The 13,672-nt window shown below is 45.5% G+C and overlaps 2 protein-coding genes across 2 annotated transcripts in view; both read right to left on the bottom strand.

Annotated features, from left to right (window-relative positions):
* ddhd2 (DDHD domain containing 2) overlaps nucleotides 1–5,073 on the bottom strand; it is an 8,268-nt gene extending 3,195 nt beyond the window's left edge. The window contains exons 1-12 of the mRNA XM_080548077.1: nucleotides 4,964–5,073; nucleotides 4,021–4,158; nucleotides 3,509–3,726; nucleotides 3,243–3,332; nucleotides 3,004–3,130; nucleotides 2,671–2,751; nucleotides 2,299–2,452; nucleotides 1,752–1,960; nucleotides 1,388–1,449; nucleotides 702–881; nucleotides 350–445; nucleotides 1–107 (exon numbers count right to left, since the gene is read on the bottom strand). The exon at nucleotides 1–107 is cut by the window's left edge and continues 34 nt beyond it. Coding sequence (XP_080404203.1) covers nucleotides 1–107; nucleotides 350–445; nucleotides 702–881; nucleotides 1,388–1,449; nucleotides 1,752–1,960; nucleotides 2,299–2,452; nucleotides 2,671–2,751; nucleotides 3,004–3,130; nucleotides 3,243–3,332; nucleotides 3,509–3,726; nucleotides 4,021–4,153 — 1,457 coding nt within the window. The 5' untranslated portion in view covers nucleotides 4,154–4,158; nucleotides 4,964–5,073. The remainder of the gene's footprint in view (nucleotides 108–349; nucleotides 446–701; nucleotides 882–1,387; nucleotides 1,450–1,751; nucleotides 1,961–2,298; nucleotides 2,453–2,670; nucleotides 2,752–3,003; nucleotides 3,131–3,242; nucleotides 3,333–3,508; nucleotides 3,727–4,020; nucleotides 4,159–4,963) is intronic.
* Nucleotides 5,074–7,405: 2,332 nt separating this feature from the next.
* LOC308173541 (phospholipid phosphatase 5-like) lies at nucleotides 7,406–12,764 on the bottom strand (the record flags this gene model as incomplete). The annotated part of the gene is made up of 7 exons (XM_080548568.1): nucleotides 12,566–12,764; nucleotides 11,970–12,078; nucleotides 10,869–10,959; nucleotides 10,082–10,145; nucleotides 9,410–9,534; nucleotides 8,460–8,630; nucleotides 7,406–7,581 (listed from the first exon to the last, which is right to left on the bottom strand). The coding sequence occupies exons 1-7, from the start codon at nucleotides 12,676–12,678 to the stop codon at nucleotides 7,406–7,408; spliced, it is 849 nt and encodes a 282-aa protein (XP_080404694.1). The 5' UTR covers nucleotides 12,679–12,764.
* Between the last annotated feature and the right edge of the window lie 908 nt (nucleotides 12,765–13,672).

Consider the following 13,672-nt stretch of genomic DNA (forward strand, 5'->3'; position numbering starts at 1 on the left):
ACTTGGCTGATGGAGGGGGTGTCGTTCGAGGGGGTTTCGTTCACCTGGGTCTTGGTACCTGCCCCCTCAAGGGGTAAATACACCCCAGAAGATGTCTTGGTTCTCTTCTGGGTGAAGGAGAGAGAGAGAGAGAGAAACAGAAGGAGAGAGAGAGAAACAGAAGGAGAGAGAGAGAAACAGATACAAGAGAGTATAAGCAATAGAACGTTATCTTCAACCTATATTTCATTAACACTGAGGATGTGGACAGAGCAGACAGACAGGAAGTCTTGCTGTCAGAGCAGACAGACAGGAAGTCTTGAGATGTAACATTCTCTGCACAGTAGATGTTTGTGTGGAGCGGTCATACCTCAGAGATCCTCCACGTCCTCGTTAAACTCATGATCTTCTTACGAGGCCCGAGGGGGATTCCCAAGTTCTGCAGATCAGACTCCGAACAGAGACTCTGAACACGCACACACGCACGCACACACACACACACCCTTGTTAGAGACAAGTTTCACGTTTATTGTTACGTCACTACACAACTACTGTAAGTAAGAGAGTAAAACTCTCGGTTCCTGACATTGCAGCACTAGACAATAGGCATAATTGTAGGATAATTGTAGCATAATAGGTATAATAATAATATAAACAACTAATAAAAGACAAATATTCTATTTCTCACATTGACCTATAAGCTGAACTGAGACCAGTCCTACCAGGGCCTCCATGTCCACCTGTTCCTTGTTAAGCAGGAGGATGTACTGCTCCAGCCCCGCGTCTCTCAGACGCTCCTCCAGACTGGGAGAGTCGCCAGGCCTGGCCTCAACGTTCTCACACCCCCCCTGGTGGCCCTGGGCGGTAGGGCCACTCTCTGCTGCTGCCTCACTGGGGCTGCTCTGTAGCAGGACACGCACACAAGCACGCACGCACACGCACGCACACACACACACACACACACACACACACACACACACACACACACACACACACACACACACACACACACAGGGGTAGAGGGTCACTAGTTGGCTGATGTTAATTATACATATGGAATGGAATGGAATGGACTTTATTTTGTCATTGCTAGACATAGACAGAGAGAATGTGCATTAGTGAAAAAGAAATCAATCCAATTGTTGGAATTTGTTTTGCTTCAGTTGGGCATGACACAGGGTCGGTAAAAAAAAAAACACAGGTCATCAGAGTCATTAACTGCGTCACTGTAACACAAGGCTCTCCTGGGTTCTACAGGTGGGTGACATGTTACCACAGCCCCACTAGATGGCAGTAGAGGCCTTTCAAATACATGTATGATTGCCAGCCATTATGAAAACAACTAGCAGTTCAGATCACTGTAAATTCAAAAACTATGACCCCCCCCCCAAAAAGAAATCCTACTCACCATCTCCTCATCGCTACTCTGTTTGTCTTGATTTGTCAGAATATCAAGGAGGATCAGAGAGCCTAGAAAACAAGATTTAAAAAATGTGAAGATATATTCACTCTAGAGTTGGTGTAAAAGTTAAGAAGATCCTGGCTTTGACCTTTGCATGCCAGAGTTGGAGTCAATTCAGATTCAGACCGCAATTCTTGAGAACTCAATTCTTGAGTTCTTGTCCCACCAGGAACACAAGAGTTCAGATGCTAACACAGTCTTAGGCCTTAGCTCAGATGCTAACACAGTCTTAGGCCTTAGCTCATTGGGCTAACAACATCTTAGGCCTTAGCTCAGTGGGCTAACACACAGTCCAAAGTGAGTGACTGACCCAGGCTGTGTCCGGTCAGTGACACAGCTCCAGTGAACTCCTGGTGTCTTTGCAGGAAGAGGGCGTGGAGGCGGTTTATCTCTGAGGTCACAGTGTCTACGATGGTCTGACAGTAGGTGGGGCTGTTGTAGAAGAACAGGTCTAGAATTGTACTGTTGCTGAACTGACGCAGGCGACTGATACTGGGCAGGGTGATCCTCTCGATATCCCTGTTAGGAGGGAAGGTGTGAGGGAGTGTGAGTGTGTTTGTGTGTGTGTGTGTGTGTGTGTGTGCGTGTGTGTGTGTGTGTGTGTGTGTGTGTGTGTGTGTGTGTGTGTGTGAGACAGAAAGAGAGGTAGAGAAAACATGACAGACAACAGTTGAGAGTTGACCGTACTGACAGACTCAGAGCCAGAGAGTGTGTCGCTGGTGATGTTAACACAATGTAGTTGATGATGTAATCAAAGTTTAGTTGACGATGTAATCAGAATGTACAGTAGTTGATGATGTAATCCGAATGTACAGTAGTTGATGATGTAATCAGACTATAAATGTACTGTCTCTTACGCGTCCACGCCGGTCGTGTCGCCATGCAACACACTGTGCCAGTTGACAGGCAGGAACTCCACTCTGCCGCCATGCGGGCTCTGCGAGACGCCATCTTGGCTCTGGTTGAAGTGAGTTCTGAGTAGACTGAGAGAGGAACTGCGGAAATCATTCACTACAGGAGAGAGAGGGGGGGGGGGGAGAGAGGGTGGTGGCGGGACAGATGGAGGGAGAGAGAGAAAGGAGGGAGATTGAAACGTACTTTCATTACTTTCAGGTGCCTCTGAGGTTTCATTGTAAGTGCTTCATGAATCTCTATAAAATAGAGGAATTGGAACTTCATTAGGTCTATGGACATGGCAGGGCTTCGAGGGGAAAGGTGAAAGGTCGTACCACACTGAACGACACCTCGCATTTGTATATCACAGGACGGTCCGATGCCATGCACCATGAAGACCAGGTGGTCCACCCTGTCTGGCTCACCTGGGTCGACAACAACATCATCATCAACAACAACAACAGCATCATCATCATCATCATCATCAACAACAGCATCATCATCATCATCATCATCAACAACAACAACATCATCATCATCATCAACAACAACAACAACATCATCATCATCATCAACAACAACAACATCATCATCAACAACAACAACACTAAATCACTAGTAATCCTGGATGATCAACCCCCCCCCCCGCCTGCAGACAGACATGCTACAGGACTCACCCTCAGATACCTCCAGTGCTATCCCCTCCAGCCCCCGCTTGACGGTCCTGGGTCGTGTCAGCTCTGGGGGGGACGAGGGGGTCGAGGGGGTCTTGGCGAGGGGATGCTGGGTCATCAGCTGGAGGAGACAGGGCAGGGTTCAGGGGGTCAAGTCAGTAAATGTGATGTCATCATCTCTACTAGAAGCCCAGCAGACGTAGTGAGCTCATGCTGTGTGATGGGAGTCCTACCGTGGAGCTATGTAGTACCACCGTCTCTCCACTAGGGAACTCTAATCTCCTCTTCCATTCGTCCAGAGACACTGATACCATGTAGGCCTCCTGTAGACGCGCACGCACGCACACACGCACACACACACATGAATGTAAGGGGTATGGTATGTAGATGGTGGGGGGGAGAGGACGGCCCGGGGGCGGCCCTTATTTTCGGGAAAATATCCCTTATTTTCAATTTCTAACGTTTACAGGTATGGCGTGTGTGTGTGTGTGTGTGTTACCTCCAGGACCAGGCTGATGTCCTCTGGGTAAGGTGTGTAGCTGGTCTCCCTGTCTCCTTGGTGGAACCAGGAACATCGTCTGACCTCAGAGGGAGGCTCCTCCCAGTACACCGCCTGGCGCCTCCTCTGCCTCAGACACACGTCGTAGCGCCTCCCCTCCGTAGCCACCACCACCTCCTTCCCCTGCTGCACCTCCCCCTTCACTCTGGCCTTCCCTGCTACTCCAAACAGCCAAACATCATCATTATGCTCATCATCATCACCACCATCATCATGATCATCATTATTATCGTCATCTTTGCCATCAACATCATCATCATAGGGCTAGGGTTAGGGTTAGGGTTAGGGATAAGACTGTGGTTGGCATTAACTACTGTACGTGCCAAACATCATACTATCATCATTATGCTCATCATCATCATCATCCTCATCCTCATCTTTGCCATCATTGTCATCATCATAGAGTTAGGGTTAGGGTCAAGGCTAGGATTGGCATTAGGTGGTGTACATACCGTGAGTGTGAGCCTCCTCCAGCCTGTCAGAGTCCTTCCGGGTGAAGGGAACCCAGGTGTTGGTGCTGCCCGGCTGCTGGCAGTAGAACCAGTGGTGCTCCACAGGACTGTACTCCATTGGCTGGGCCAGCATGGTAGCTAGCACGGAGAAACAAGAGGCTTGGTTACTGTTAGGATATGGTTGAGGTGTGGTCATGGTTAACTCTGTTGGTTGGGCAGTCATGGCAGCTAGCACAGAGAAACAACAGGAGGAGTATCTCAGAGGACTTAGAGAGGAATCGTATGGTTATGGTTATGTTATGGTTAGAATAGGCTATGGTTAAGATGTACAGACTCATACACAGCTAGAGGGGCAACAAAGGACTAGCATAGATTAGAATACTCACACACACCATCACACAGACACACACAGGCTGACACACACACACACACACACACAATCTCTACCATGAAAAATCAATGAGAGGTACAGTCAGTTAGCGATCGATTCCAAACACACAGGGAGAGGGAGAGAGAGAGAGAGAGAGAGAGAGAGAGAGAGAGAGAGAGAGAGAGAGAGAGAGAAAGAGAAAGAAAGAATGGTGAATTTATGATTCACTTGCTTAGTCAAATGTATCGATAGTAAGTCGCTTTGGAATAAGGCGTCTGCTAAATCGTGAGCTTAGAATTATAAGGTTCTATCTCCGTTTAGGGAAGTTCAGAGATATTGAGCGTCAAAGTTTTTACATTCCATTATGTTTTGTGAGATGGAACCTTTGTATTTTATGAATTACTAACTCAAAAATTTCAACATTTTAAAAATAACACCACACAGGCATTAATAAACACCTAATGGAGCAGATTGTGTAAAAAACTAAATTTTGACCAAAAATGGAGATAGAACCTTATAATTCTAACCTCACGAAATGCCAAAAATGTAAATGTGAAAGAGAGAGAAGCTCACCTGGTGGCTGGTCGACGTATCTGAGGATGAAGGGTTGATATGAAACACTCTGTTGGTCTCCTCTGCGCCAGGCACCTTCAGCAGGACTTCAGCAGGACTGTGCAACAACCAGCCCCAGCACAGACTAGGTCCCGGTCCCAGACCACATGACAATGTCGCCACCAGTTTACTCATACATGTTCAAAGGTCAGTTCCCATGACGACAGGGGGCAGGGGTGGGGAGATACCAACACAATGCAACAAACAGGCCTATGTAATCGTTGGCAGAGGTCTGAGGGAATCTTTTAATGAATCATTTCATTACGCAAACCTCAGGAAGTCACCAGTTTCACTGTTGGATGACAAACATAGCTCGTAATCATCTCTAAAAATAACTATTACAAATATTATTAGAACTGTGAGCCAACGTCTCCTGACACTGAAGACACAGAGACAGACTTGGGAAAATAAATTATTTTATTTTATTTAAAAACGTGCACAGACTAAGCCACCGTCACCCCACAAACAGAAATTAACCTCGTTTAAGCACTGGAGGGTGGAGACAAAAGGTGACCAACAGCAATCTGTTAATTAGTTAATTAGTCTGGCAAACAATTAACTTGTTAACTTCACATTCAAACAATCAGGTGAGGTTGCAATGGTTACATGGATGACATATAATAGATAATATAATTATACAGACTGAAGAAAGGTTGATGAGTTGACATTTGAACATCCTCTTTTATATTTAGGCTACACAATCATACATACATTAAGTTAAGGCTACTCTTCCACAAAAACATTATAAACTTGACTATTAAACATAATGATTAGGTGATGAAACAAGAGTAAAAAAACTGGGTTCCCACACCTTCTGAAACATCAATTTCAAGCACCTTTCAAGGACTTTCAAGACTAAATTTCCTCAAATTCAAGGACCCAACACGGCATAGAGACAGATCTAGATGAGAATTTATATAATAGGAACTATCCGCTCACAGACAACAATTAAAAAGAGAGGCTTGAATGTGAGAACACTCGATGGTCTCTTGCCTTCTCTACCACAGCACAGCAAAACAATATATTGTGAAACAATACAGAGTCTTAGTATTTTTTAGAGAGAGAGAGAGAGAGAGAGAGAGAGAGAGAGAGAGAGAGAGAGAGAGAGAGAGAGAGAGAGAGAGAGAGAGGGGAATTCAAGCACTTTCAAAGACCCATGTCTAGTTTCAAAAACTCAAATTCACAAACTTTAAATGATTTCAAGGACCCATGGGAGCTCTGGAAAAAAAAGAGGTCAGAGAAATATAAAGCCATGATGCGGATAGTGTCCATTTAGACCACAACTATACTGACTTATCAGGTATTTTCTATAATTTCTTAACATTTTGAAAGAAGAGTGGGAGTGATGTGAGCTTTACATTTCACTGTTGCTTCACTCAGACAAAAAAGGCTAGACTGTACAACTGTACGAGCAAACATAGATAAGTCAGTCCATGATCATTACTGAACACACCTGTAATAAAACACGTGTGATACAGGCATGTTGTTTGATCAGGGTTTAAAGGCTATGCCAACTTACTGCCACTGATTACCTACTGGGGAGGGGGGAGGGGGGGGGCGGGGGATCAGTCCATTCCTTTCCTCTCCTATAGAACATTATGTTCCAGATGTGTACCATACTGTATGGACCACACTGATAGGCTACTCAGATACCTCAGCCCACAGTGATAGGCTACACAGTGAGCTACAGATATTGCTTGGAAGTTCCCCATTCTAGAACAGTTGTAAAGGAAAGTACATAACGTTACTGGGTCCTTACAATCCCTTTGAACCAACGTTATTCACACAGTGCAGTATATTAGTAGGCAACATTCCTTCAAGTCATTATAAACCAGGTCCACAGTACTGTCAGCTCCAGGGATGGTATACACATGAATATACGGCTAGTAGTAAGGAATCTGACTGGAAACCAACCACTATTAAAGGCAGTAGTGGACCACCTAATGTTAGTCTTAATAACAATAAGATATGTTTTTATTTTGCCCATATTCATTTACTGTTGTTTTTAATCTGTTCCTTTTTTTTCTTTTGCAGTATATTACTGATGTTTTACTTGTTTTCAAAAGGTGCTATATAAATAAAGCTTATTATTATTAATATCAACTGCATTTTTACTGCTGAAGAGGAAACCCTGATAATCTGGTCTCCAGTACTGCCCATCTGCCTAAAACAGACAGGCAGGCAGCACAGAGGAGGTCGCTATAAGTCATTGTTATGACTCCTGCCCTGTGAAGCTCTGGCCAGCAGAGGAGGTGGGGGGGCGTAGGGAGGTAGGAGGTAGTCTGCAGGGAGGGGGTGAGAGGGGGCGGGGGGCGTAGGGAGGTAGGAGGTAGTCTGCAGGGAGGGGGTGAGAGGGGGGGGGTAGGGAGGTAGGAGGTAGTCTGCAGGGAGGGGGTGAGAGGGCTAGAGAAGTACGACTTGTTCTGAGTCACTCTGCTTGCGCTCAAGTGGCATAGGGACAGGGTTTCTCTGGCCATGCTGCAGGGGCATGTGGCTGTCCGGGTCGTCGAGGGGGGGGTAATGTTGCCGGTAGCACAGGTAGGAGACGCTGCCCCCCAGGAGAGAACCTACCAGAACATCTGGACAAACGCAGGGACAGAGCAGGAGTTACAAGTGGAATGATTTACCTGTTTATTGATTACAGACTGTATGGAATGAATGTTAAATCAGTGAATCTATTGATTTACCGTGGGTATTATTCTCATCACAGCTCACCATGTTTGAACATGTACCCAATTCAATCAATGCTGGATAAAGGAAAAACCGCACTAGGGGTTCTCTTGAAATGTTTGTGTTGTATTGGAGGTGTTAGCTGTGTGTGTCGTGACGTCTGCCTTTATCTTTCATTGATTGAATTGTGTGCCTGTACACACACTGTACTGTGCCACACACAAAAATAATCCATAAATACATTAAAATGGACTAGGAGGAAAACACACTGCCACAGTCAGAATTTCCCAGCAACCCCAGGGAGAGGAGATAAGGTAACACTTCATTATTAGGTCTTGAGGAAGACTACTGCATTAGGCTACACTCCTAGCTGTCCAATCTGCACCCTATTATGACGTGTTTAATGATGAATCAGCGTTAACAATCTCTATGGTCCTCTATGGTGGCTTAGTTGGTAGAGCATGGCACTAAGAATGCTTAGGTTGGGAGTTCGATTCCCGTATATACTGAAAGATGTAGGGACTCGCTGTAATGTAAGTCACTTTGGATAAAAGCGTCAGCTAAATGACATATATTAAGACACATCTATCACCGTAGTGTAGTCAAAATTGCGCCAATCAGTGTCATTTCGCACACGTGCTGTACAGCATGAATAGCTGTTAATTTACTTACTCAATAAAGCTAGTTAGGGTTAGTTAAATAATGAGTGTATGGTGGATTTGAATGATTAAAATAATGTTGCTGATTAGTTAGTTAGTTAGTTAGTTAGTAGAGATGTGGTTGTTACCTTGCCAGTGGTGTTTGTAGTCGCAGGTCCTGGACAGGGCGATGAGGGTGGCGAAGAGGAGGGGCGTGAGGAAGGCAGACAGTCGCCAGGCGTTGCCTCGCCCTGCTGGGCTGAAACAGCGCAGCTTGCCCCCCACGTAGAGCGCTGTGAACCCCAGACCCGCAAACGCAACTAAAGTACCACAGAGAGAGGAGAGGAGAGGAGAGGAGAGGAGAGGAGAGGAGACGGGCATGGTTAAGCTTTAATCACTGATTTATATAAACACTGAATATATATGTATATGGTTTCAATCCCTTTCCACCAACACAAACCTAGGTCTAGTTCTGGGCTGGAGCTAGTGCTGGTTCGCAGTTGTCTGCAGTTGTCTGGACCAGTTTGCTTTTCCACGGGCTAGAGAGCCACATCATTACCTCATTGTATACGTCTGTCAGTTTTTTTTTTGACATAAGCAGTTCTTTGTTCAAGATCAGCCAGGTGTTGGTGCCGCTCTCTGGAACCAGTTTTCCTGGCCGAGAGCCGGTTCTTTTGTTGTTGAAATCCGAAGAACTGGTTCGAGATGAGGCACCGGCTCCAAACCGGGCCCTCAAACTGGCTTGGTGGAAATGGGGTAGGTAGGGGGTTTAAATGGGGTAGGTAGGGGGTTTGAGAGCCGGTGCCTAATCTCATACCAGGTCTTGGGATTTCGACAGCAAAACAGCCGACTGTGAATGTTTCCTGACCCAGTTCTCACATGAGTATATACCACAGAGAAGTGTTTCACTACAGGAGGAGTGCATACTATAGAGGAGTGTGTACTATAGAGGAGTGTATACTATAGAGGAGTGTGTACTATAGAGGAGTGTGTACTAGAGGAGGAGTGTATACTAGAGGAGGAGTGTATACTATAGAGGAGTGTGTACTATAGAGGAGTGTGTACTATAGAGGAGTGTGTACGACAGCTGTGTTCTCACATGAGGAGTGTCCGCTGGGGAAGCTCATCCTGCCGTCCCTGATGACAGCTGGGTTCCCGCTGCAGTGATACTCTGCGTTACTCTGACCGTCTGGGAAACAGCGGTAGAAGTAGTCTGGACGCGGCCTGGGACATCACACACACACACACACACACACACACACACACACACACACACACACACACAACATGGGGTAGGACAGGAGTGTATCATTAAACCACACAGGGTAGGACAGGATCACAACAGAGGGTAGGCCAGGACCGTACCATCACACACAGCACAGGGTAGGACAGGAGTTTACAGTATACACCATATATAGGATATACTGTATATCCTACATCCCCTGTTAGGATATATACAGTATGTCAAGGCCCATAGGTTGTCTGAGGAACACAGGTGTGGTAACTATGGTAACCTAGTGGCCTGGGGTGGTCCAGTGGTCTAGCACCGCGGTCTACAGTGCACACATATGCCCATGTCGGCATGGGTTCGAATCCGGCCCATGCCCTGCTGACATGCCCTCTCTCCCTTCTTCTCCTTACTTTCCTGTCTGTCTTCACTGAATCTGTCCAATAAAATGAAAAATATGAGTGGGACTGCCCCACTCAGAAAAAAAAACTTGGTAACCGCAGCACCAGAGGGTACTACCCCCCCCCCCCCCCCCCCACTCACCTGCCCACGGCCGCCTTGACGGTGTTGGTGATGATCCCGTTGAGTACCAGGGTCAGAGTCGCAGCTGGCAGAGAGGCAGAGATGTTAAAGATGTTACTGAAGGGGCGCGTAAGTGGGGTAGCACACTAAGGCACATGCCATATCATCGCAAGATCTCTGCTTCGACTCCGGCCATTGACATGTCCTGCATGTCATGCCCCCTCTCTCTCACTCATCCTTCCTGTCAATTTCTACTGTCTATATATATCCCAATAAAGCAGAAATGCCCTAAAAACATATTCTTTCCTAAATGTTACTGAGAGATGCTGTCACTGTCCTCCAGCTATAAACTGACTACAGCACACTTGGTTAAGCGTAGAAGACATTGTGGAAGGCAGTGTTATATTGAACAGTTAGTCAACATGTAGCTCATGTGTACATTACTGTAAAACCAACAAGTGCATGAGCTATGGGCAACTATAAGGCAATATATGAGCTTTATTAAATGTGACAGCAGCTGGTGAAAGCGGGAACAAGTCGACAACCGACCGAATGTTCAGACTTTTATTGTGAAAAATGTAAATAAATGTCAACATTGTCGAAAATCAATGACACACTCGCTAGTCAAGCCAAAACACTGCAATGCAATGCAATGGATTTGATGAGTAATCCCCACTACACTAACTGCTGAAAACACTAGCTGCTTTCACCAGCTGTGGTCATAAATAACTTAAGGCATAGCTAACAGGCAGGTCAGTCTTAAAGGGAAAGCTAACAGGCTGGTCTTAAAGGGATAGTTGTCACCCACCTAGAGAAGATTCTTTGATCTCATTGAGTTGTGTGTTGTTGAAGAAAGCAAACAGCATGATGACAACGAACGGGGTGAACAGAGCGATGCTCTGAAACAGACAGGACATCAGAGCGTCAGCGCAGGGTTAATAAAAGCTCTATGAAATGGAACAGACAGGGGTTGAACCCAAGTCCATGTGGAAGACCCGAGCAATTGTTCTAGTGTACTACTTACTAACATGAAGGAGGTAGTGTTTTACATGAGGGAGGTAGTGTTCTAGACCAGTGTTCTACATGAGGGAGGTAGTGTTCTAGACTAGTGTTCTACATGAGGGAGGTAGTGTTCTAGACCAGTGTTCTACATGAGGGAGGTAGTGTTCTAGACTAGTGTTCTACATGAGGGAGGAAGTGTTCTAGACTAGTGTTCTACATGAGGGTGGTAGTGTTCTAGACTAGTGTTCTACATGAGGGAGGTAGTGTTCTAGACCAGTGTTCTACATGAGGGAGGTAGTGTTCTAGACTAGTGTTCTACATGAGGGTGGTAGTGTTCTAGACTAGTGTTCTACATGAGGGAGGTAGTGTTCTAGACTAGTGTTCTACATGAGGGAGGTAGTGTTCTAGACCAGTGTTCTACATGAGGGAGGTAGTGTTCTAGACTAGTGTTCTACATGAGGGTGGTAGTGTTCTAGACTAGTGTTCTACATGAGGGATGTAGTGTTCTAGACTAGTGTTCTACATGAGGGAGGTAGTGTTCTAGACTAGTGTTCTACATGAGGGAGGTAGTGTTCTAGACTAGTGTTCTACATGAGGGCGGTAGTGTTCTAGACTAGTGTTCTACATGAGGGAGGTAGTGTTCTAGACTAGTGTTCTACATGAGGGAGGTAGTGTTCTAGACTAGTGTACTGCTTACGAACATGAGGGAGGTAGTGTTCTACTACTTACTATCATGAGTGAGGTAGGGTAGTGTTCTACATGAGGGAGGTAGTGTTCTAGACTAGTGTTCTACATGAGGGAGGTAGTGTTCTAGACCAGTGTTCTACATGAGGGAGGTAGTGTTCTAGACTAGTGTACTGCTTACGAACATGAGGGAGGTAGTGTTCTAGACTAGTGTACTACTTACGAACATGAGGGGGTTAGGCACATGGTCGTTCTGCACATGGCGGTACTTGTAGAGCCACAGCTCCTCAGGCTGGATGTCACGGATGAAGGGAGACAGCTGCTCTGTCATCCTAACAACACAGGAACAACATCAACAACAACATACTTAGTGCTTGACAATAAGTACATTAAACATGACAGAGGGATTAATAAAAATTTAATTATAAAAATAATAATTATAATAATAATTGGATACATAGCTTGCTGACATAAGCTGGTGCCCATCACATCAATGAAATCCTTGCAATTTTTAGAAGTACTAAGGTTACCCTAAGTTTGGAATCCATAGTACTTTGAACTAAGTGGAAGCAATTAAAGAACCTGTTTTTGAAAAAAAAAAAGGACAGAGGGAAAACTCTCTTATTCCCAAAACACCTGCTGTGCTCTCTATAACTGAGTCAACTTATTATTTTTATTTTTTATTTTAAGATTACGTACAGAGACAGATATGAAATCACAGTGACAGTTCAACCAAACATGTGACACTCACCGGAAGTACATTACAGACTCTCACAGGAAGTACATGAAACACTCACAGGAAGTCCATTAGACACTCACATGTAGATGGCGAGAAGCAGCAGACGAATCAACACATCCGAGAAGAAACCGTCATGTTGTCTTCTCATCATCGTCTTATTCTTCTTCTCCTGGCCTGGTGTGGCATCAGCCATCGTAGGGGGTTCTGCTTGCAGCCCACAGACAGAAGACAGAGGTTGAATCTCAGAAGTCGGCAGCCCAGATCTGATCTCCTGCAATGAGTTTGGAGATGGGGAAGAGGATAGAGGACACAAGGAAGAAAGGGGACTTTTTCGATTGGGCCAGAGATGGTCAGATGAAGGATGTGTCATGTGATGATCCCAGGTCCAAACACACAACCAATAAGAGACTGCATTACACCATCTACTTTAACATGATGAAATGTACTGACAACATATTGCAACATATTATTTTTTTACACTGCTTTGTATCACACTGCTGCAAGTGATGACATCAAAGTGTAAACAACAATTGACAGGTCTCTTCAATGACCCATTCATTAAATGTACAATAATGGAATATAACTCTCACCAAACTGAGAGACAGGAAGAGAGAGAGAGAGAGAGAGAGAGAGAGAGAGAGAGAGAGAGAGAGAGAGAGAGAGAGAGAGAGAGAGAGAGAGAGAGAGAGAGAGAGAGAGAGAGAGAGAGAGAGAGAGAGAGAGAGAGAGAGAGAGAGAGAGAGAGAGAGAGAGAGAGAGAATGACATCACAGCCTGACCCTTGATCTTCCCATTGTAATCATGACACGTACACTCACTAGGACTACTACCTACCAACTTGACATTGACGATCGATCACATGCGGCTATTGTAATGACTCCCTTGTCTCTTTACGCATCTGATCACAACAATAAAAAAATAAATACCTTCTGCATCCAATGGTGACAGTCTTTGTTGGTTGTGCAACTGTGGCCGTGAAGGACGTTTGACCGATGACAAAGTTTGCATGTCAAACCATTTCTAGCGCTTGTCCCGCACGCACAACCTGTCCAGGTAACTATCCCAACCTGAACCCAACCTGAACCCGCTCCGCCGGAGATCACCGGAGCTGACTGCGGAAGAGAGAGAGACGAGACCTGCGCGTCACGGAATGTGAGCGACATCTACAGTCTATATGTCTATATATAC

The sequence above is a fragment of the Nansenia antarctica genome (assembly GCF_963989245.1).
Source record: "Nansenia antarctica genome assembly, chromosome: 18".
Classification (NCBI taxonomy): Eukaryota; Metazoa; Chordata; class Actinopteri; order Argentiniformes; family Microstomatidae; genus Nansenia; species Nansenia antarctica.